Below are 25,532 nucleotides of genomic sequence, written 5' to 3'. Positions count from 1 at the left end.
TGAATAGCAATTTGTTATACTCAGAACACCCAAGAAACAGCAAGAACGTGCTAGAAACACCCTATAAACTTAATAGCAACATGCTAAAACACTCACACCCTAGAAGCCCCAAAGCTAAAAGCAGAGAACACCTTAGCAACTAAACAGCAATGTGCTAAAAGCACTGAGAATGCTACAGCATTTGAATAGCGATGTTACACTCAAAAAAGCCTAGAAATGGTAACATGCTAAACACAGTCAGAATAACCTATAAACTGAATAACATACGAAGACACTCAGAACACCCTAGAAATAGTCAAAACATGTTAAACACCCTTCAGACTGAATAACCACATGCTAACACTGAACCTCAGCAACTATAGCAACTTGCTAAAAACAAACTACCAAGAATACCATAGCTTCTGAATAGCAACATGCTAAATACACTCAGAACACTTTAGAAACTAAACAACAAGGTACAAAAAAACAAACAAACAAAAAAAACAATTCACTGTTTGCATCTGAATAGTAATTTGCTACAAACACTCAGGACACCCTAGAAAGGTAAAGACGTGCTAAACACCCCCTATGAACTGAATAGCAATATGCTAAAAACACTCAGAACACCTTAAAAACTAATAGCAATTGAATAGCAATTTGCTACTAAGCCTCACAACACCCTAGAAACTAGGGATGCAACAATACAGTAAGTCCACGGTTCAATACGTACCTCGGTTTTTAACTACGGTTTTCGGTTCAGTTCGGTTCACATCAGTGTGCGTGTGTTTTTTTTTTTTTTTTTTTTGCATCTAATGAACAACAAAATACTCTTTTGTACACTGGAAAAAGCGTGGATTATTATATGTCTGTTTAATATTTCTTTTGAGAGAGTTATTTTTTTTTTTACTGATTTTTTACGCAAAATAGGATGGGTTTCATTCGTACTGGACGCCAGAGGGCGCCCTCGTGCAGAAAATCCATATATGCATCAAAGAGATGACACTGATGATGCTCCAGCCAGGAAATATTTAATATGAATAAAGGCATCGCTATTTCTGTAACTGAATAAAAACAAGATATAACGTTAAACGTTTTGAATGATAAAATGTAAGGAAAATAAACACTCGTCTGCAATAACATATGGTTTATCTTCTTTCACTTTCACTTCATCTGGGTTCTTCAAGTCATCTCAGGTATTTTCATAATGATTAAGTATATTTGTAAGCCACTGCTAATCGACATACAGTATAGAATATATTGCCTGACTCATTCTATGATAAGAAGCCACATCAAAACAACAAAAGGAAGTTATTTCAAACAGTCGACTGATGCTGTGAAGTAAAAGTAAATTATATTGTTATTTTGTTGGACATGAAGTTTAGAAAGACTTATCAATGCATTTCATTAGAAGTGTTGCTTTTTCAAATATAAACGGGGAGGCGTTTCCTCATCTCAGCACGTGAAATCACGAGCACACACACAGCAAATGTCGAGAGAAATAAAACAAGGACATTACTTAAAAGCAAAACCGAAAAACCGCAATTCACAAGCGCATATTGAACCGTGGCTGTGGTACCGAACGGTTCGATATTATATTGAGTATTGTGACATCCCTACTAGAAACAGCAAGAAAGTGCTAGAAACACACTATAGCAACATGCTAAAACACTCACACTCTAGAATCAATAGTAAGAACATACTGAAAACAGTAAGAAACAGTAGGAACATGCTAAAATACATACTAATAGCGCCATGTTAAAACACTAAAAGAAACTAAACAGCAACATGCTAAAAACATACTAGTAAGAATACCTTAGCATCTGAATAGTGATATGCTAAACACTCTCAGAACACCCTAGAAACAGTAAGAACGTGCCAGAAAACCCTGCACACTGAATAGCAATATGCTAAACACTTAGAATATCTTAAAAACTAAACAACAGTGTGCTAAAAACACTAGTGTTAGCATCTGAATAGCAGTTTACTACAAACACTCAGAACACCCTAGAAACACTAAGAGTGTGCTAAAACATCCTATAAACTGAACAGCAACATGCTAAAACACTCACACCCTAGAAACCCTAGTAAGAACATACTGAAAACACTGAAAACACCTTAGAAACAGTAAGAACTTGCTAAAGTATATGCTAATAGCGGCATGGTAATACACTCAGATTACTCTGAAGAAACTAAACAGCAATGTGCTAAAAACATACTACCAAGAATACCTTAGCGTCTGAATAGTGACATGCTAAACTCTCTCAGAACACCCTAGAAACAGTAAGAGCTTAAAAACCCTGCAAACTGAAGAGCAACAAGCTAAGTGCTTAAAATTCCTTAGAAAATAAACAGGAATGTGCTAAAAAATACTAGTGTTAGCATCTGAACAGCAGTTTACTACAAACACTCAGAACACCCTAGAAACACTAAGAGTGTGCTAAAACATCCTATAAACTGAACAGCAACATGCTAAAACACTCACACCCTAGAACCGCTAGTAAGAACATGCTAAAAACAATGAGAATACTATAGCGATTTTATAAGCAATGTTATAAGCACTCACAACCAGTGTTGGGGGTGAAGCATTACAAGTAACCTGAGTTCCATAATCAGATTACTTTTTCAAGGAACTAGTAAAGTAATGCATTACCTTTTAAATTAACAACAAAATATCTGAGTTACTTTTTAAATGAGTAACGCCTGTTACTTATTGTTTTCACATTTATCGACCGACAGCTCTCCTGTCCCCATGTTGAGAGAAATCGGAAGTACAGAGGCGCTGTATGCATTGTGTAAACATGATGTTACAGTAGTTCTAGACTAAATGTGAACATGCATTAATTCATCTCACTCGCAAAAAAACTGATTCAGTATTCATGAAAATAAATTAAAACAGTGAAATGCAAACTCAGAATATGATGCAAACCTGCAATCATTAAATATTTAAAATAACACAAACATCCTTTAAGTATTTAATCCCATTTTATTAACAAATGTCTTTGCTGTTGACCTTTGATGATCCAAAAAGGACTTTAGATAAACTAACATTTGTGTTTCATTGTTTGTTTGTTTTTTTATTGCTATACTTTTCCTTCAGCCTAAAGAATTTCACTTTTTGGTGTGAAAGGGCTTTTACATTTGCTAAAAAAACATGTTTTTTTTTAAATGATAACAAATAAGCAAGCCTTGCCCAGATTTAAAAAGTAACGTAACACATTACCTTCCATAAAAAGTAACAAAGCAACATAATTAGTTACTTTTTGAAGGAGTAACACAATATTGTAACACTGCTCCTAACAGCCTACAAATGGTAAGGATGTGTTAAACACAGCTTTGCTAAAGCACTCAGAACACGATAGAAACTAAACAGCAATGTTACAAAAATACTATGCTAGCACCTAAATATCAATTTGCTACACTCAGATTGCCCTAGAGATGGTAAGAACATGCTTAAAACGCTATACAAACTGAATAGCAACATGCTAAAATGCTTACTTTACTATCCTGAGGCCACAAGAGAGGATTTGTGAATGACAGCAAAGTTCAAGTTGTAATTTCCGTAATTCTGAGATGAGTACACGTGATGTTCTATGCTGAGCAGTTCCACGTCCTCAGACTCAGAGATAGCACCTAAGTAGTGCCTAAATGAATATGCAGCAGTCACATGATCCAAGTCGTAGCACATTCCCATCTTATAAATTGCAATTATGAGTTCTGCAAGCATGTGAATGCTTTGGCACTGGTAGTGTTGCCATAGAAACAGCCAGGAGTAGAACATCATGTGTTGTCATCTCTGAATTGTTGGTCACATGACATTGACATTCATGCTATCCATAATAATGCTATAAAAAACTTGCTTCGCAAAGTTTCAAAAGTTGCAAAGTTTCAAAACAAACGTAGTACCTACTAGACAGTATATTATTTCAGATGCAAGATAATTAGCATCTAAATAGCAATACGCTACAAGCATTGCAATGTGCAAAAAAAAAAAATAAAAAAGTTAGCATCTAAACAGCAGTTTATAAACACTCTAAAAACACCCTACAAACTAAACAGAAACATGCAAACACTCAGAACACATTAGAAACAGAACAGCAATGCTCTGACAACACTCTAACACTGAGGCAGTGCATTTTGCACAGGCAAACATCACTCACATTTTCTGTAGAAAAAGTAAAAACGTAGTTAGAGCTGAACTTGAGAAAAGGAATGAAAAGGCTGACAGCTTCCTCCAACACGCAGCACTTTTTTAAAAATCTTGAGTAGTTCTCGGTACTGAAGGGTCTTTCATAATTATGGTGCCATTTACTTCAGTGGTGACCTTGACACAGAGGTTATTTCGGAGGTTCAGGAGGCTAAGCAGTTACTGACAGCACCTTTAATGATGCCAGCTCGTATTATTGACTGTGGGGGTGTTCCAGCCTCCAAGGTGAAAGTGACTTGACATTCAAAGGCAGTGTCAGCTCTCCCGCAGTGTCAAGACAATTCACCTGGTTATTACAGCTCCACACAGACTTCACAGAACAAGTGAAGAAGAAACTACTACGACAGTTTCAACTAATTCAACAATGAATACGGGCTTATTTTGTAAATAAACACAAGAACAGATTGTATTCTTTATAGTGTTACTACTTTAGTCAAAAAGCATGATAAATGGTACAAAATTTCCTATAGCATTGGTGAGTAACTAAAAGAGTTAATTTGCAGCTGGCATTTTGGCAGGTTTTTAAATCTCTGCTACAAGGCTGGACAAAAGAGAGAAAAGATCTATGGCATTAAATTTTGCTCAAAGCTAGGGAAACTTCAATACCCATAATGCAGTGGGCTTGACCCAACTGTCAGTGAGCTGTCAGTGGGTTGGTGATAGAAAAATGCAGAAGTACAATCTCTAGTTTTAACTAAAGCCCTAGAGATGTCAAAAGACTGCTGGATGATGCATTTTGCATAGCTTTTCCAGTAAGACACTTTTTCTGGCTGCCACATTGTACTGTGGCTTTACAGTCAACTTTACAACTCTCTTAGACAGTCTTCTCTCACAGATGTAGCGTAAGAGACTCCAATACATTATATAAAATCAGAATTAACTGACATTAATAGATCCAAAAAATGATTCACAGTCCATAACATGACTTTTATTTATTTATATATTTTTTTATATTATTATATATTTTTTTATACAGCTTAAAGTTTAGGGTCAGTATATTTTTTTTGTTTTTTAATTAATACGTATTAATAGTAAACTAATACTTTTATGCAGCAAGGATGCATTAAATTGACATGTATTAGGTTAGAAAATATTTCTATTAAAAAAAAAAAAAATCATAGTTTCTAAAAATTATTAAGCAGCACAGCATTGAAAATAAGAAATGATTTCAGGAAAATAATAATCAAAAGAAGAAAAATATTCAGTAAATCAGTGTATTAGAATGATTTCTGAAGGATCATGTGACACTGAAGACTGGACTAATGATGCTAAAAAAAAAATCAGCTTTGCATCACAGGAATAAATTACATTTTTAAATTTATTAAAATAGAAAGTAGTTATTTTAAATTGTAATAATATTTCACAATATTACAGTTTTTACTGTATTTTTTATTAAATAAATGCAGCCTTGGTGAGCATAAGAAACTTTGTTTAAAACCATTCAAAAATCTTACCAACCCTAAACTTTTGAATGTTAGCCTAAATTTGATACATAAATTATTATTGTTTCTTGCTATTAATAATAACTGGTTAATTTTAATTATGTCAAAAAAACAGCACACATCTTCTGACAACACTTAGGGTTAGGAGTAAGAATTAAAAACAAATCATATTAAAGCCTTATTCACATTCACAAAATACCACTAATTTACAAACCCCTCTAAATCTTAATGGTATAAACACAACTGCATCCAAAACAAGTAATTAATCTGCTTGTGAACCTGAACTTACATCATACCGTCACCAGAAACCCGCCAGCCACAAGCAGGCAAAAGGGCCAAGAAAATGACGGGAAAATGCACGAGATGAGATTTTAAAAGGCTTTCAGCGAGCATTAGCTTCCACCGGCTGCTGCGAACCTCAATCACACGCTTTGAGAGGTGCTGGGGCGACTCCAGAGCAGAAAGGCTGTGGCTGGAGTCAAATCCTTTCAATTAGAGCTAGAGAGCGGAGCCATGTGGAGACGGCCGAAAATCTCATCAATCCTGCTCAAGGAGTGTGGACGGCCGAGCCTCTCGAAAGCTCCTCCTCGGCCGGCCGAGGCCCGAGTTAGATTGACTGCGCAGCTGGGAAAGAAAATCAATTCTGGGCTCCACATTGTGATTTTGTTTATCATTGGAACTGCCTCAGAGGAGAGGCAGCCGCGCTCTCTGACTCTTGAGGAAGGGGGATGTGACGGCTGAAAAGAAAAGACTGACACAGGAAACCCGGAGCGCTGGGAAAAGACGTTTAAAGAGGGTATATGTGGGGGAGGAGAGAAGAAAAGAGTGGGAAAGCAAGCCAGGGTGAAAGCAAGGCGGCTGCAGTTACCTGTCTCCTGTGTGCTTCCTGTTTCTGCAGTCTCCATTCCATCTGTGCTGTCTTCATCCTCCACCAGAGCTTTTCCTCGCCCCCGATTCCTGAGAAAGAGACATTTATTAGCACGCTTGCTTCAGGGAAGACCGGTCGATTGTGAATGAGTTAAATACACTCCCAGCTGTCGCCGACTGCAAAGCGAGTGTCCGCTGCCCCGGGCGAGGGTGGGGCGGCCCTGTGAAAACAGTGCGTTTGTGTGTGGGCACGTTTGTTTACGTGCACTGAGGGGGAAGTAACGGGTGCGAGACCTCTCATTAAAGCCGCTGCTCAATGGACGAGCATCATGAAGATGTCATTTCCGCATTTACTCAGAAGCCCCGAGGGCGGATTCACAACCCTGCTCTGGTGTCGCCACTCAAACCTAGATTACACACTCAAGCGGGTCTCATCTTCTTGGTGACTCATTCGCACAAACAGCGTCCACTCAGATCAGGCTTGGTCTGTTCACAGCATATGTGAGCGTTTGAGCAGCGCGGGTTGTGTGAGCTGTAATTTCACAATAATTAACATCTTTGGTCTAATTAAAAAGCTTGAACATTTAAATACAATGACAAACTTTTAGGGGTTTACAGCTTCGCTGGATGCATGCATCTTCGAGGGAAAATAACAATCTGACTAGAAAAGTAGAAAATGGTGTCTATGTGGCAGGTGATTGGAGGGAATAAAAAATAAGAGGGCTTGGAGATGTTGAGCGAGGAGGAAATTCATTTCAGAGGCCGAGTAACATATTGTATTTTGATGAAAGACAAACTTTTGTGCACTGTTAAATGGAAGGGCATTTCCGTTTCCATCACAGAATAAAAATATAACATTTAAAGTGCAATTGTGAGGAATAAAGTCACATTGCATGTAGGGCCTACACGATTTTTCTGATATGATCAATTCATTCGAATTTGCCACGATTTTAATTTTGTTTTTAGAAATCGAGGAATTGTGATTTTGAATAGAAATATTACCAAAAGTTAAAATTAGACACTCTGATAACATGCCAATAATAACAGCAAAGAGAAAAGAATGAACCGGCTCATGTTCATAGTTTGTACAGGATGTAGCTGTAGTTCATGCATCTTTTCTGCAAAGATATTTAACAAGTGATTTGTTTAATATTTACATCATGTGTGGTGAACTTAGAATTTTCTTTAACTAGAGAGTTATAAAGAAAATGTTACTTTAATCACGTTGTAGTTACATTGTCAAGTTGAGTTAAAAATCATAAAAATAAATAAATAAAAATAAATTAATTAATTAAATATATATATATATATATATATATATATATATATATATATATATATATATATATATATATATATATATATATATATATATATATATGTCATTTGAAAAAATTTAGATTTTAATTTTTTTTGCCACATCGCCCAGCCCTAATTGCATGATATAAAATCCCCTTTTGAAATATACATTTCCATTTCCTACTATTCAAAAGTGTAAGAGGTCAGTACAAAAACAGCCTATCAAACAATAAATAGTGGTTAATCACATACAAAATAAACGTTTGTGTCTGCCTAATAAATGTGTGTGTACTATGTGTAATTATTATGTGTGTGTATATATATATATATATATATATATATATATATATATATATATATATATATATATATATATATATATATATACACATACACATTTATATATATATATATATATATATATATACACATATACACATATATATAAATATGTATATATATATATATATATATACACACACATTTATATATATATATATATATATATATATATATATTTATTTATTTATTTATTTAAGAGAAATACGTTATGCACAAAATATTTTTATTTATATATAATATCAATTATATAAAACTTATAATAAATACATATACGCTCCCCTCCAAAAGTTTGGAAACACCCCTAGCAAAGTGTGGTTTTGGACGAAATCATCATAAATCATTTTTTTGGTGCAAATGCATTAGAGTAACATTGAAAACCAGCAATAATAATTTTCATTTTGATTACAAAATAATGGCAATATATACATGTCAAAGTCAGACATGCCCCTTTTGCCAGCTGTGATTCTGGTTACTGGTTTAAACTTGGCCCAGGTTTTTCAAAGATTTTTGGGTCAGCACACCTTAATAGCTTCAACAATTGATTGCCAATTAAGTTTAGAATACAATGAATTTAGGGCAGATCATGCAGAGCTTTAATAGCTGCTAATGGTGGATATTTTGATGAATCGAAAATGTAAGTTTAAAAGAATAGCATTTATTTGAAATATAATTTTTGTAACAATGCAAAAGTTTTCTATGGAAGCTTGTTTCAAAAAAAAAAAAAAAAAAAAAAAAAGAAAGAAAGAAAGAAAGAAAAAAGGTCATGCAACTTTTTAACTTACAATTTAGAAATTCTGAGAGAAAAAAAGTGAGGCTGATGAATTAAAACAACACTAACCAAAATAAGTCAACCTGAACCAATTTGAAAATTCCTGCTGGCGTTTTCTTAGTGGTTATATTTTGAGGATGACATCCGATGCATACACGCAAAGGTTATTATTTCTCATGTTCTGATCGAGAATCTGTTTAGAAGTGTTGATGTTGGGAGAACTCAAGCACAACCAATCCTACTACTATTTTTATTGTTTTCCATGTCATTTGAAGAGCTCATTGTTCCCTATTTTATGATGTCACCGACTGATGCTGTAAAATCCACCTTTGTTTTCAGAAAGAACAGATAGAAATGCAAATCTCATTACCTTTACTGAGGCCAATAAAGCATTCTCTTTTTATACCTCACGCTTTCAATGGACTGTGTCATGATAGGCTGCCAGACACAGGAGTTTGCCCTCAGAAAAGAGCACAGTCTGAATCTGTTGCCATGGTGCCACGTGACGCTCCGGTCTTTCAGAACAAGCAGTACTGCACAGTATCTGATAGAAAGTATGAACCTACTACAACATACTAGACCATACTAACATTCAAAGGAAGAGAGCCTCTGTAAACAGCGGTTCCACATCAAGATATCTGGGTGGTCCAACACTCTCATGGCGTAACTGTTTTGGTAAATTGGTGGGTGAGTTCGTATGATGTCATTCATGTTTTTTTCTGTTTAGGGACCACTGACGGTTAGGTTTGGGGTGGCGAAAAAAATCGTCCTAAATCGCCGCCTCAAATAATAGTTCAGTTTTCTCATGAGATCCAGTCGGGTGGTCCAGTGCCTCACAGTCAGCCATTGTTTCAACGGCATCTACCACAGAACAATGGCTGAAATGTGAAGTTGGTTTATATATATGTGTCTATATGCTGCTTCCCTAAACCATTTACACACCGTTAGCACGTATACCCACCATTCACTTAGTTCCTCTGTGTGTTTACAGTAACCGTATAGCTTCCCTGAGATGTCAATATCCCTCTGTGGGATGGCAGTTTTTTCTGCGGCCATCTTGGTTATGACCCCGGGCTGCTTTTTCCAGCCATACAAGTACAGCTACTGTTTATTCAAATGGACTGAAGACTGAAATTTTAAGGTTTTCAATGTTATATTATGCAATAGTGACATTTATTGTGTTTCCTAAGCTTAAATGAGATACACTGCCAGTCAAAAGTTTTTGAACAGTAAGATTTTTAATGTTTTTAAAGAAGTCTCTTCAAATTTGGAAACATTTTTACTATTTAAAATAACTGTTTTCTATTTGAAAATATTTTCAAATGTAATTTATTCCTGTGATTTCAAAGCTGAATCTTTAGCATCATTACTCCAGTCACATGATCCTTCAGAAATCATTCTAATGTTCTTTGCTGCTCAAAAATGTATTATTATTATTATTATTGTTATTATGTTGAAAACAGCTGAGTAGATTTTTTTTCAAGTTTCTTGATGAATAGAAAGCTCAGAAGAACAGCAGTTATATAAAACAGAAATCTTTTGTAACATTATAAATGTCTTTATCATCACTTTTCATCAAATTAAAGCATCCTTGCTAAATAAAACTATTAATTTCTGACTTTGAATTTTATAGTAAATAATGTTACAAAAGCGTTTTAATTCAGAAACATGCTGATCTCTGGATCTATCTATTCATCAAAGAATCCTTAAAAAGTGTACTCAACTATTTTAAATATTTAGGATAATAATAACATATGTATACAGCAAGTGAGCATATTAGAATAATTTCTGAAGGAAATTTTGATCACAGGAATAAATTACATTTTAAAATCTATTCAAATAGAAAGCAGTTATTTTAGATCAGTTATTTTTCACAACATTATTGCTTTTGCTGTATTTTGGATCAAATAAATGCAGGTTTGATGAGCAGAAGAGACTTCTTTTAAAAAAGCATTTTACTGTTCAAAAACTTTTGAGTGGTAGTACAAAAAAAAAAATTCTCCAACTACTGTGCATGCGCAGTTAACAGGCAATGGGTGTGTGTGTGTAGGCAGGAGACAGGAAGTGAAGTAGGAAAGTGAGAAGATAATGGGTTTAGAAAAGGACCACAAGCCAGGATTTAAACTCGGGTCACCTGCTATGATTTATTTATTATATAAAAAAATATATATTAAAAAATATATATTTTTTTGTATTAAATGTACAGACATTCCATAGCAGGTTTGCAACAGTGATGGTGTAATGCTACTAAGTGCAGCTAAAATTACTGACTGAAAAATATAATATGGTTAAATCACACCAAACATTATATAGATATTATTTTAATTCAAAATCAAAAATATATAAAAATAAAATCAATTAATAAAATGCGTATTACAGTACTGAGAATTTAATACGAATTTAAAATAATTTAAAATGTAAAAGTAATTTTTTCACTATAAAGTCAATTTTTAATTTAATTTTAATTATTTTTTATTATTTAAATGTAATTGTATTTTGATGTGGTATATGACCTGTACATGTTTACATGAGATTGCTCTTAATATATATAATAAATGTCAATTTACAATAAAAATCAGTCATTTAAATTAATATTGTTGTCTTTCAAATGTGCATTTACATATCCTGGTATTACACATCCTGGTATTAAGTATGCATAACACTGCAATAAAATTTACTGCACACAAAAACTTGTCACTGGGGTAGTACCCTCAAAGGGGCACCTTTGTACATTCCTAACTCTTACAGTGTTTATAACAGTACCATAAGATCACATATTACCACCTTAATACCTTATGCATTACTACTCTACTAATATGCACCCTTTTGGAGTGAAAAAAAAAAAAATACAAAGGTGTCCCACTGAGGCTTGTACACCAAAGGTATAATTTTGGCACTTTTTTGTGTGTGTGCAGTACATTTTGTGGTAGTGCTGTGAATACTTAATACCAGGACGTGTAAATGCACTTCTGAAAGACTTGATTTTAATTTTAATGACTGATTTTTAGATTGACATTTATTATATATATATATATATATTTTATTTATTTAAAATCTCATGTAAACACGTACAGGTCATATACCACCTTAAAATAAACAAAATAAAATTCCATTTAACTAAAAACTAACAAATTAAATTTTTACATTTAATGTACCTCTAAAAGGTAGAACTTTTGCCATTTTTTTCTGCACAGTAAATGCGGACAAATAGGGAAGAAAAGTAATCTAGCTACTCAAATAAGTCAGGTTAATCATTTAAACCCCATTATGATGATTATATGTATTCAGATCATTAAAATACACACGCAGTGTGTGCAGAACAACATGATGGCTGTATGAATAAAAGATGTACAACAACAAAAAGATCAGTAAGGATTTGCGCTAACACTAGGATAAATGTTCGACAGATACATAGTCAATTTAAGTACTCGAGATACGCCAGCTTCTCCGTGCTTCTTCAGGACGCCATTAAGGCGGCGCAAACTGTGACCAGTTTATGGTTTATTGCATTGACCAAAAAAACCCTAGAGTTCAAACTCAAGCTTGTGAAATTAGTTTGACACTTCCTTTCGGTCATGTTGCTTAATTTGTTGTGGTCCTGAGCTTAAGAGCTCTGGTGTTATTTTTACATTCTGTATGACGCTGTCATCTGACCTCTTGTGTTTCCTACAGCCCCATCAAAAGGTTTTTATTTTTATGACGTAAAATTTTTTATTCGCATGAGACTGTAAGAATGGCTTCTAAAGGCCTGTTCGCACCAACACGAATGCTCTGGGCATGTGACCAAAAGGACAAATCCCACTGTTCGCCCAGTTTTCTTTGCAGTGTGATGGAAATGTGCCTATAAATCCACTCTGTAAAAAATTCAAATCTTATTTTCGATCCTATAACAAACACATATTGTATAGTCCTAGTCTGCAACACTAAAAAACTAAACAGGTCACGATCCACCAGCTGAGAACCGACTAACAAACGCACGTCCATCTACAGCCAAACATCTATTTTTTACACATCCAGCACACAAATGCGCAGTAAAGATCCACGGCTGTCAGAATCCCGCGGGGGGGCTCTTCTTGTCTGATCTATGTATCACTTCATCAGGGTGATAATTGTCAGGCATTCAAATTAAAGTCTCACAGTTTGAAGACGGAGGAGGTACGGCAAGCAGAGTTGAAAGGGAAGCCTGCCCCTCTCTAGGGCTGGAGTAAGGAGGGAGTGTGAGGGATGGATGGGTAATTACCAGTGCCACTGGAGAGAGAAATCGCAGTCTGTCCCATGCCAAAAATGACTCCTCCCTGCAAATGACTTCCTATACCAGACAGTTAACAAGGCTGAACGCTGACAAAGGGGCGGAGGGATTTCACCCTAGAGGTTACAGACACACATGGAGCAAAATCTTCAGAACCACAGACCACATGTCTGATGTTAAGGAGCTAGTTGAAATTAGCAGTTGAAATTAGTTGACCAGATTTTTTTTTTTTGGTATGCAATATATCTGAAGGTGATAGCAAATTATATGTGTGTGTGTGTGTGTGTGTGTGTGTGTGTGTGTGTGTATATATATATACACCACCAGTCAAAAGTTTTTGAACAGTAAGGTTTTTAATGTTTTTTTTTTTTTTTTTTTTTAAAGAATTCTCTTCTGCTCACCAAGCCCGCATTTATTTGTTTCAAAGTACAGCAAAAACAGTAAAATTTTGAAATATTTTTACTATTTAAAAGAACTGCTTTCTATTTGAATATATTTTAAAATGTAATTTATTCATTTGATTTCAAAGCTGAATTTTTAGCAGCATTACTCCAGTCACATGATCCATCAGAAACCATTCTAATATTATGATTTGCAGCTCAAATTTTTCTTCTTATTATTATTATTAATAATATTATTATTATTATTATGTTGATGACAGTTGAGTAGAATTTTTTTCAGATTTCTATGATTAATATAAAGTTCAGAAGAACAGCAGTATATATTAATACATTACATAGCGCAGTCCCCAAAGGCAAATTAATAGTCTAGGTTTTACCCATTTGTTGGCAAGAATATTATTATATAAAATATAATAAAATTTAGAATGATCACTTTTTCTTTTATATATTTTATAGTACATGTTGTTTCACTTAACATTACATCTGTTACACTGAATGACAGTGAAACATTATTTCACCTATATTTTGATTTTTTTTTTTTTTTTTTTTACAAAAGTAGACACTGTACTTGCATTTCTACGTGCATAAAATCATTTTTATCATATTAATTTGATGCGGAGAGCAAACGTGACGTGTCCTCTTTGAATCATATGTATACAATTTTAATTTAATAACTTTATTCAATTTTATTTTATTTTCTATAAATCATTTATTGAATCTTATTCATCAGGTGCACGCCAAATCAACACATATAATATATATTTACACAAATTTAAATAAAAACATTGCAATACAACTATAGAACTTAAAATAATAAATATAAAATAATAATAATAAAATAAAATAAATAATTAAATAAAAACTTAAATAATAAAAAATAAAAATGAGTATTATTCACATTTGTCAAGGTAGCAGTAAATGACATATTTTTGTTAATCAACCAAGGAGGAAAACCTATGGGTTGATGCCGATAATCCCAAAAGACCTGTTACAAATCAATTTACAACTTGCCAAATGCGAGTAAAAACTAGCTTTTTAGAATTAGATGACAGTATATCTTCTTGTTTTTAGATAGAACTAATTAAAAATAATGTATTAAAAAAAATGTTTATGTGGAGACATATATGGAATATTACTCAGATTAAGCCACCAAAATGTAAATAGGAAGAACACAATCACAATGCAATTACATTTGTAATTGGCTGATCTCATATATGTGACCTTCGAGCACAAAACCAGTCATAAGGGTCAGTTTTTTTAAACTGAGGTTTGCAAATCTGAAAGCTGAATAAATAAGCTTTCCATCGATGTATGGTTTGTTAGGACAGGATATTTGGCAGAGATACAACTATTTGAAAATCTGGAATCTGAGGGTGCAAAAACTTGAAATATTGAGAAAATTGCCTTTAATGAAGATCTTAGCAATGCATATTACTAATAAAACATTATATATTCAAGGTAGGAAACTGACAAAATATCTTCATGGAGAATGATCTTTACTTAATATCCTAATGATTTTTGGCATAAAATTTTGAGCCATACAATGTTACTGTTACAAATATACCCGTGCTACTTTTAACTGGTTTTGTGGTCCAGGATCACATGATGCTATGAGTGACAAAATGATGTTCAGGGTTCTGTTTGTAACAAGATAATAATCGAGCAAAATAATCCCATTATCATAGTGACAAAAACATATTTTGACACATAAATGCTAAATACAGTTTCACTGTAGAAACATTTATTGCCTGTAATACGGCCAACCATTTGCATGCGCCTATATGAGTAAGTAAACAAAGTGTATCACCGCTGGAGCCTGAGCTCAACTTGTCTGGTTCAAATGACACTTGTCAGGGGACAAAGACATTTGTAAGCCGAGCACCGAGGTAGCCAGTAACATATCCCTTTTTGATTTCCAGAGGAAATCATTTAGTACACATATAACGCAAACATGCTAATTTAGCACACCCGTGTGCCACACAATGAAGCTAATACTGTTCCGACAGCTCATTAATCTGCCATTCATAACGCACTTTAGGATCGATTGATTTAGTCCGTGTACCTTTACAGTAAATCTTCAGCTATTCAAAAGGGTTGGACAGAGACACTATAGAATTGAACGGTGTTAACGCCCAAACCCAAGATGACTCTGTAGTAGACAGAGGATTAAATATGCATCACCATTCCCAGACAGCCAAACATCAACTCTGTCTGGATGAGGAAACATGAAAATGTCCTACTTACGAATGGTCTTTATTGATGCAAACAAACAAATTGAACAACATGCGCCAGCAACACAATAGTCATGGGTTCGATTCCCAAGGAATGCACAAACTGATAAAATCTGCAATGTGAGATTTGAATACAAGCATTTGCTAAATGCATTTATTTTTAAATTAATTTAAAGCCAACATTAAAAATGCCATTCACAAACGGGATTGAGTGCAACAGTATTCAGTGAAAAAACAAATGATATCAATTCTAAAGGCTGATTTAAATGGCTTTATATACTAGACCTTAGTCCCATTCAGGAATAACATCATAGCCTGACAGTTATGATGTCATCGAGCCTCCACCTGCAAGTGCCAGTCATGTGTCACTACGTAATGCTGATGTTGTTTGTTTTGAAACCCTGTGTTGGCTCTGCAAAGCGTTAAATGTCACAGGTAAAATAAAAATCGTCATGCAACACACACATTTGAAGTTTGGTATATTTGTGTATTTATATACACACATACATTGGTACTGGTCTATGTGTTTGCAAAGCAAAAAGCGGTGAACACAGTATCGCACGGTCCATTTAGGCGAGCTCGGCACCCAACCCCCAAGCCCAGAGACCTATAACTTATCCCCATGATCCCACCATAGAGAGAGACAGAGGGAAAAAAAACAGTTTAAGAAAGTAGAGCCAATGCAGGATTACAGTATAAAATCTGGAGTGGAGTTCTATGGAATGGACTTCAAACAGACCCAATGGTAAAAACATGGGGCCAAATTCAATCAAAGCCTTAGAGATCCACTAAACGCAGGCAAGGAACAAAAGGGACTATAAAACAATAAACTGAAGAATAGCTTTGTTCGCCAAGGCATGCAGCACTATTGCTAATATTAACAATTAAGGATTTCAACTGACACATAATACTAAATATTAAATGTGTAATCTTTCCCGCACTGCTTGTGATACAGACTTGGACGACACCTCAAACCATGTGGCTTGTTGACGAGAGGAATGCCATTATTTTTCTAAGCGTTCAGCCTTCTTGGCGGATGATAAGATGGGTGAAAACCCCCACAGACTTGCACCGCATTGAATCTCATACTTGGGTTGGATTTGTTGTCTTGAGCTAGTAAGCAACCACAACACTGTGAATAAACAACCTCGTATTACCTTAGCAACCGCAGAGCAACCACCCACAACATCCTAACATCATGTTTGCAGCTTTTCAACAAGGAAGAATTAGTAATTACATAATAGCTTTGATTTTTGGTGGAAATGTAACAGAATTTTGAATGTATGACAAAACCGCACATTATAATGTCTGTTAAGTGTTAAACTGAATACTTCAAAAGTGTTTTCTTCTAGTAAACACTAAGAATTTGTGACATTCAGGTCACTGAGATATGATTTTCTGTTTTTCTGCTTTGAAACAATATGCATTGGTAAAATACTGTATACAAATAAACCTGAATATATATATATATATATATATATTTTTTTTTTTTTTTTTTTTTTTTTTGATGGACTCCAAACAAAGGTCAGGCATCATTACATTATGAAACACTTTACAAAGACTCTTACATTTGAATATTTGATATGAGCCACATCTGAATGTTAATGTAAAATAGCTAATATAAGCAAAGCTATAAGTTTGGGGTACATACTTTTCTTTTTTTTTTTTTTTACATATTATGTTACAGTTCAATTTAAATATCTGTTTTTAAACTGGTTTCCATAAAACTAAGCAGCAAAACTGTTAACAGTAATGTAAATAAGAAAAATTTCTTGAGTATCAAATCAGCATATTAGAACGATTTCTGAAGAACCATGTGACACTGAAGACTGGAGCAATGATGCTGAAAATTCAACTTTGCATCAAAGGAATAAACTACATTTTAAAATTTATATAATAATAAAAAAACTGATATTTGAAATGTTAGTAATATTACAGTTTTACTGTATTTTTGATTAAATAAATGCAGCTTTAGAGAGCAGAAGAGACTTTTTTTAACATATAAAACTCTTTCTGATCTTTAACATCTGAAAGGTAGTAAATGCAAACTTGTGACGTTGTGCAATCATAAACAATCAACAGTTACCATAAGTGGGCCATTATGATGCTCTAACACTAAATAATGCCTTCAGAAAGAGTGAAAATATACGCTCTCAGAAAAGAAAAATGTACAAAATTGTAGTAATATGTACTTTTATGGCACTATTATGAACCCTGTAAGGGTAAAGAAGGTACATACGTGTCCCTTTCTACCCCTAAAGGTATAATTTTCGCTATTTATTTCTGAAAATGTAGTTATTTCAAACTGTTTTACACAAGTACAAGAGAACATTAACAGCTTTAGATATTTGAAAGGTAGTTAACAGGTACTCTTGGACTATTCTTTTTTTGAAAAAGATGATTTCGTGAGACCTATTAATGAAAAGCACCTTGCACTATACCGTTCCCACTCGTAGACCCTGCCATCACACCTTACACATTCATAGTAAGCTCCTAAGCTGGCAGAGGCACCTGTGCTTTTCACTTCAAAGACTCCTATATAATTAATCCCCTCAGGAAAAATGCCAAGCGCCTCCCCTCCATTTAGATGGTTATCCGAGTCAAGGAAGAGCACATACTCTTCTCAAATGCAGATGTGAAACAGAGGAAGTCTGCCAGGATTACTGTTCAATACCTGCTCCTGTACATTCAGTGGCGTCTGGTGAGTCTGAAGTCCCTCCCTGGATTATGCTGCCAGTCAGGTAAACTAAGCAGTTGCTCCCTGTTAGAGGAACTCTAATGGTTAAACAGCCAAAAGGCTCAGAGGGGTTAACTGAACGCACCGTCATTCAAAGCTGCCTGTCAGAGAGACACATCAGAGCAGACGAGAAGATCTCAACTGTCACAAGTCCATGAAGCTAAATTGGTCAAACGCAATGCTTGTCGCATAGGAGGAAAGCTTATCATGAATTGGACATGAGCAGTGCATCGAAACTAGAATGTTCTCAGTATAAATCAACAAAAATGGCTTGACACTGTGCATCCCATTTCATTTATCTTCAATAATGGCATTCCTCTCGCCAATATTGAAAATCTTGCAAATATTAATTAGCTACACTTTTTTTCTGAACAAATAACAAATAAATACTAAAAACTAAAACCAAAGGCTACAAGTCAATTTAGGCATCACAACAGTATGAAATGGGCATTAATTTTAAGATTTTCCGAAAGATGATCTTTAAGCCTAGTTGACAGCTAAGGTCAACTAAGTGTAGAAATGACAAAAAAAAACAACAAAAAAAACTAAATAAATAAAATAACATAAAATATTTTATTATATATATATATATATATATATTAAATAGCAACTTTTTAATTTAAAATTAACAACTTGCTCTGTTGCCGAAACTGCTTCGTCAGCAATCTCTTGCCTTTTAACCACCATTCTGTATTCTGATACAAAACACCCACTTTCATGATTCATTCAATTACCAATGAGTAGAATCAGAGCTTATCCTACATTTTGGCATCAATATATTGACTTAAAATAACTTTTGACTAAATACACCAATGGCAATGTTGTGATGTGTCCATTCTGACCTACTAATTTAAACAACCTCTTGCTTTTTACAGTTTGCTACATATATGATGTTGGAACAAACAATACAATTTTAAACAAAACTGTTTTGGAAATCAAAAACAACCCACCAATGGACACCAACGGACTTTCATTTTGAAATAAAATGGGACACAAAATTGCTGAAGTATAACCACAACCTTTCAACCAGTTGAATCGTGGTTGGTGAACATTTTGAGGTGACATGCATCTTCATTGACAGCCTCAAGAGTTTGACCAACAGGATGAATTTCATAAGATCATACTATAACTATTCTTTACTTTTATGACCAAGACTCACCATATTCGTGAAGGGATAGTTCACCAAAAAATGAAAATTCTGTCATTAATTACCTTAATGTTGTTCCAAACCTGAAAGACCTTCGTTCATCTTCAGAACGCAACTTAAGATATTTTTGATGAAATCCGAGAGCTTTCTGATCCTGCATAGACAGCAATGCAACTGACAAATTCAAGGCCCAGAAAGGTAGTAAGGACATTGTTAAAATAGTCCATGACATCAGTGGTTCGACCTTAATTTTATTAAGCTACAAGAATACTTTTTGCACACAAAGAAAACAAAAATAACGACTTTATTTAACAATTTCTTCTTTTCCATGTCAATCAAAGTGCGTCCAAGATGCAGGATCCAGCATTTTGACAAAGCACCCAGATGCGCTGCGCCTTGTTTACAAGCAGAGCAATGCACACTGTCGTCAACGCTCTTCAAAGACTGATCCACTTGTTTTCTTTGAACACAAACAGTATTCTTGTAGCTTCCTAAAATTACAGTTGAACCACTGCAGTCACATTGACTATTTTAATGATGTCCTTACTACCTTTCTGGGCCATGAACATGGTAGTTGCATTACTGTCTATGCAAAAAGCACTTGGAGTTCATCAAAAATATCTTAATATGCATTCTGAAGTAGAACACAAAAGTTCTTACAGGTTTGGAACGACATGAGGGTGAGTAATGGATGTCAGAATTTTCATTTTTGAGTGAACTATCCCTTTAATGCATTTAGATTCACAATCAATAACGACATCAATTTAGAAGTTTAATTGAACTTACTTCTTTCTCTGTCTGGGCACAGACGGCGGCGGTGTTGCCGTGGATAATGCGTCCTTACGAGGGCGGCCCCGGGGCCGCTTATCCGTGGGGGCCGGACTTCCTGTGGGAGTGGCCCCAGAGCTGCTAGGAGGTGGTGAGGGTCCTTTGTCAGAGGGGTCTAGACTTTTCTCCTCTGATGACATTCTGTGAGAAAAATTGTTTACAATATATTAGTTTCACAAAGATCTATGTGCTATAAAGCTGACTGATGTAACTGAATGCTAGATTTCCAGGAACACTTTTAACACAGCAAGTTTTCCCAGCTTTTCAGCACATTTACACCTTTAAAACACAACACTCTCCAACCAGTGAGGTTTTAATTCTGATTTTACGCCAAAGAGAAAATAAACCCAGAGGTTAATACTAAAACAATATTTTAATAAGCTTGTATGATTTCCTCATAATGTGGAGTCCAACTCATAACTAAATCACCATAAAAATTAGTCAAAACAAGTGTGAGCACACTTTATTAATTCCAATATAAACAATTCTCACAATGCCGTTTAGTTATTAGCTACGTTTGATACCAGAGCAAAAAGCTACACACTTTAGCTACACATTTTACACTCAATTTAAAAGTAGCAAAACTTGGGATCATTATCAGTTCTGTGATTTTTAAAGGGGAAGTTCAGTTCTTAATATGACGGGACATCTATCTATCATGTTTGACTTGTGACATTAACACAGCGTGAATTACATGGGCCTCCACGCTCCAATAAAGAGTAAACACAACACAGTTGTAGGTGACAGACTGAGTTTCGGTCATGTTTTTGTATTCTTTCTGAATGTCGTGCATATTGTTAGTCGCTGCTCTGCTGGATCCCCAGTGCTGACCCTTGCGCCTGCTCTGCATGGTGCTTCTGCCAACCTGTCCACTCAGCTGACACGGCACACTGCCAACGGGATGCTGTCTTTTCCGGGAACTACGTGGGATCCCTCCCTGGGCTGCTCTCATTGTCTCCTGCCTTGAGTAAACAATTAGACCTCACATGGATGAGTCAAGCCTTCAATGAGGCTGTGTGCGTTGCCATTAGTGCGTACGTACACATTGTCTGTGTTAGCCGTGTAAGACCTCATGAAATGGCTTGGTCAATGCCTTTTTCTTTCGTGCTGATTTCCTACTGAAACAGGAAGCTGGGGGAGGAGAAATCGAAGAAACTGTCTCCTATTCTTAAACAGCCAGTAGTCTTTAGTTTACATCCCAGCTGATACGCATAAGATGCTAAATGCTATTGCTAGTCAAAGGGGATTTGGGGGGAGGGACATTATCATTTTCGAGAGCATCTGATTGGACAAACATCTGTATACGCCCTTAAGTGCAAGATGACTCATCAATATTTTCAGTCCTTTTTCACAGGGAAAAAAAAAAAAAAAAAACTGCATATATCCGCTGGCACCGATAGCCTTGCGGACAAGTGTGCCAACGTGAAGTGCCGTTGTGCTCCGGGTGTCCCGAGTTCGAATCCCAGCTTGTGGACACTTCCCGATCCCTCCCCACACTTAGTCTCCAACTTCGCTTCCTGTCTGCTCTACACTAACCTATCATAATAAAGACAAAAAATGTATATATCTTTTATGTTTAATTTTGTCAACTTCGAATAAATGAGACATGAACTAAAAAGTCACAAAACTCCATTTCTGTTTTCATGTCATCTTTAACACGTGAAAATTTTAGCATATGAACCTCAAGTATAATGACAAAGGTTAAAGGTGTTTTATAAAATTAATCTAACACAATACATCTGCTAAGTCCATAGCAAACATCAGCCCATGGATAACATCTGCATCGGCCTTGCAAAGAGGTACCTCTCTCAAGAGGTATTAAAAGACATTTAAAGAACTAAATAAGTCAGATAAGTTAAATGTTTTAAAAGAATACCCTTTGAATCTCCCTCTGTTCATTCAATTAAACAGTAGCACTGCATCTACAGAATGATTCTGATTCAGAGTTGTGACCCTGGACCACAAAACCAGTCATAAGAGTTTTTTTTTTTGTTTGTTTTGTTTTTTAACTGAGATTTTTATCTGAATAAATAAGCTTTAAATTGATGTATGGTTTGTTAGGATAGGACCATATTTGGCCGAGATCCAAATACTTAAATCTGTAATCTTAGGGTGCTAAAGATTCAAAATATTGAGAAAATCACCTTTAAAGTTGTCCAAATTAAGTTCTTAGCAATGCATATTACTAATATGCCAAAAATTAGTGATTAGTAAGTGTCAGTATATTTACAGTAGGAAATTTACAAAATATCTTCATGGAACATGATCTTTACTTAATATCCTAATGATTTTGGGCATAAAAGAAAAATCATTAATTATGACCCATACAATGTATTGTTGGCTATTGCTACAAATATATCAGTGCTACTTGTGACTGGTTATTGTGGTCCAGGGTCACAATTATCAATATCTTTTGATTAATTTTACAACATGTAATTTGCACATTTTGTATCTCTACATGCATGCAATTTAAAGTTTTCACTTAAGTTTCAGTTCAGATGTAGTGACACTGATTATAAACAGGGTTTTCTAACTCAACATGACAGCAGCACCAGCTAAAGCATTCACATGAGCGTTATATTTGGGTTTTAAATGCGTTATGTACATTTGCATATCTTTGCTGTCTAAATGTGATTTCGCTGATATTTTGCACCTGAATTTCCCACTGGGTTCAATAACAATCTACATAAACTTTATAAAATACTGTAAAAACAGTATAAAATGTACGTAGCGTGGTAACATCTAACCTAAAATGGTTAAATTCAAGTTACAAGTTATTTAACATAATACTCAAATCAACTTACACCAACAATGCTAATTCTAAGGGTAAGCTCAATTAAAATAGATTCTTGAGCACAACACATTTACAGTTTGTACCTAAATTTCCCAGTGAGGTCCATTTGGGCCTCTAATATGTCCATCGATCTATGCAAAGATGAAGGAACACTGTATAACTTCTTTTGTATACAGGACTTCTTTTGAAGTTAACTAGAGAGTGAGTCAATCAAACGCATGAATACTTCTGAACACTGTACTTGCAATGCATACCTCACAAAAAGATATACTGGAAATGATTTGATCTCACAACACATGCAGGAACCAGAGGGACAGCCTTAGTGAAACAACAGAAGCACACAAAGCAAGTGCTTCTTCACATGAGGGGGCATGTCCAGCTTTTTGCCTTTGTTCAGTTGTCTCCAGAGCTTTGTGTTTCGGAGCCTTACGTACGCAGGGTACCAATGCTACCATCATGCCGTGAAATACTCCAACCTTTCCCTTACTTAGTACTTTCCATAAAACGGAAAAACAAGAACAAGCCCGCTACTTTGAAGGAGAGAGACGTATTTGAACTCTTTAGGGAGTCCAAAGGCTAAACCTACCTGCACGCCAAGTATCGCTGCTGTCCAAAGACGCAACATTTATGATGATAATCGCGTGTAAAGTGATGTCAACTTAGATGTGAGGTGTTAGAGTGGAAATACGACTGTAAATGCGCAGGAAAGGCTATAAGTGGATACAGTAGAGGCCTTGCAGCCCGGCTGATTAACTTGGAAACATTACTCAAGCCTGGAGTCGCCTATCCAAGCGGGAATCATATAACGGCCCATTAAAGGCAGCGCACAGCAAAGATGCAGGGCGTTTTTAAGCGTATTTTGATGGCTTTACAGCAAACAAGGAGGCTAGCGTGAATGTAAGATGAAGAAAAGCTGCACACTCGGTCGAAACGAAGTGTTCGCGTGCAGAAAGGCGACAGAAACGACAAAAGCGCTCGCAAACGATGACGAGAAACACACACAACACACTCGTCGATCGATATTTACTTACCTCTTCGACCCTAGCAATTTTTATTTATTTCCTTCATGACAAGAACCGTCATATACGTGACATACAGTACTTTTGTTTAGTGTTTGTGGCGCTGGGGGGTTGGGGAGGAATACACCACTATTCCTCAGGAAAATAAGCCAGCGTGACAAAGCGATATCTTCTGCGATACTGTACACGTACTCCAGTAAAATCCACTTTTAGATCCGGAAAATCGACAATGTTTAATCCAAAGGCAGAAAGCGGCCGCTTTCCTTCGGTCTGAACGGATCACTTTTCTTTATTCCGCTTCATCCCACATCGCCAAATCCTCGCGGGTTACATCCCTCATCCGAAAACAAGCCATACCGACCGCTATCTGAGCTCCTGCGAGGCGATGACAGGAGCCGAGCTCTGGCCACATTCGGGAAAAAACAGGCAGAAATATCCTCAAATGAGGGAAAACCGAAAGCAGATCTCGCTTTCAAGCTTTCAATCCTGACGATTTCGATCAGCTCGCGGAGCAAGCTGCAATTTCGAGCAATACTTTATTAACGCTAAACACATCGAGATGATCTCCTTGCCTGGCTAGTCACAATTTGTACGCGCAAAAAACGATCATTACACGCGACTGCTAAACGGAGAATGACGTAAAACGTTACATTTCTGCATTAGTACAAATATTAAAGTTGTAGCTCTGACTCCATGGTAGCCATATTTGAGTGTAACCGAATCACGCCCTGCGAGCGACACCATGCTAAATAGTGCCACAACACTAAGCACGGCACTCGGAGGAACGACACCCTCCCATACAAAACTTCATTCCGTTATTCTTCATAATAACGCTAGAATGTATTTTTAAACCACATAATGGCGGGTTAACAAACGCCAGTGCAAAATAAAAATAATATAAACTGACCCTGCGGAGTGATACGTTGGAGCGCTCAGCAGGTGAGGCGACTTTTTTTCCACGCACTGAGTTTCTGCAAAACGCGGAACGGATTCTTGTACAAGAAGCGAATCCACCGGTCTTCAGTCTCCATTCAGGCCATGAGGTCATGTGGTTGTGTTCCATTTAGGATGTAATTGGTGGTTTTTTAAAGGACAGTATGAAAATGTGTTTTAAATGATGTATTTCTTTTAAATACCATCGTGATTGACACTATTACAGATTAATATAGATATTATAATATCATTACAACATCATTATTGACTCCTAAATTCGATCTGGTGCAA

At 35.5% G+C, this 25,532-nt stretch overlaps 1 protein-coding gene across 11 annotated transcripts in view; it reads right to left on the bottom strand.

Annotated features, from left to right (window-relative positions):
- The window catches only part of kmt2cb (lysine (K)-specific methyltransferase 2Cb), a 141,085-nt gene extending 116,052 nt beyond the window's left edge, over positions 1-25,033 (bottom strand). For all 11 annotated transcript variants that reach the window (XM_051138075.1, XM_051138114.1, XM_051138096.1 and 8 more), the window contains exons 1-3: positions 24,321-25,033; positions 20,454-20,636; positions 6,494-6,582 (exon numbers count right to left, since the gene is read on the bottom strand). In XM_051138075.1, the coding sequence (XP_050994032.1) occupies positions 6,494-6,582; positions 20,454-20,635 (271 nt within the window). In that variant the 5' untranslated portion in view covers position 20,636; positions 24,321-25,033. The remainder of the gene's footprint in view (positions 1-6,493; positions 6,583-20,453; positions 20,637-24,320) is intronic.
- Positions 25,034-25,532: the final 499 nt, after the last annotated feature.

This window comes from Labeo rohita, chromosome 2 (assembly GCF_022985175.1).
Source record: "Labeo rohita strain BAU-BD-2019 chromosome 2, IGBB_LRoh.1.0, whole genome shotgun sequence".
Taxonomy (NCBI): domain Eukaryota; kingdom Metazoa; phylum Chordata; class Actinopteri; order Cypriniformes; family Cyprinidae; genus Labeo; species Labeo rohita.
The sequence above is the reverse complement of the archived record's forward strand: the minus strand, read 5'-3'. Positions and strand labels throughout refer to the sequence as shown.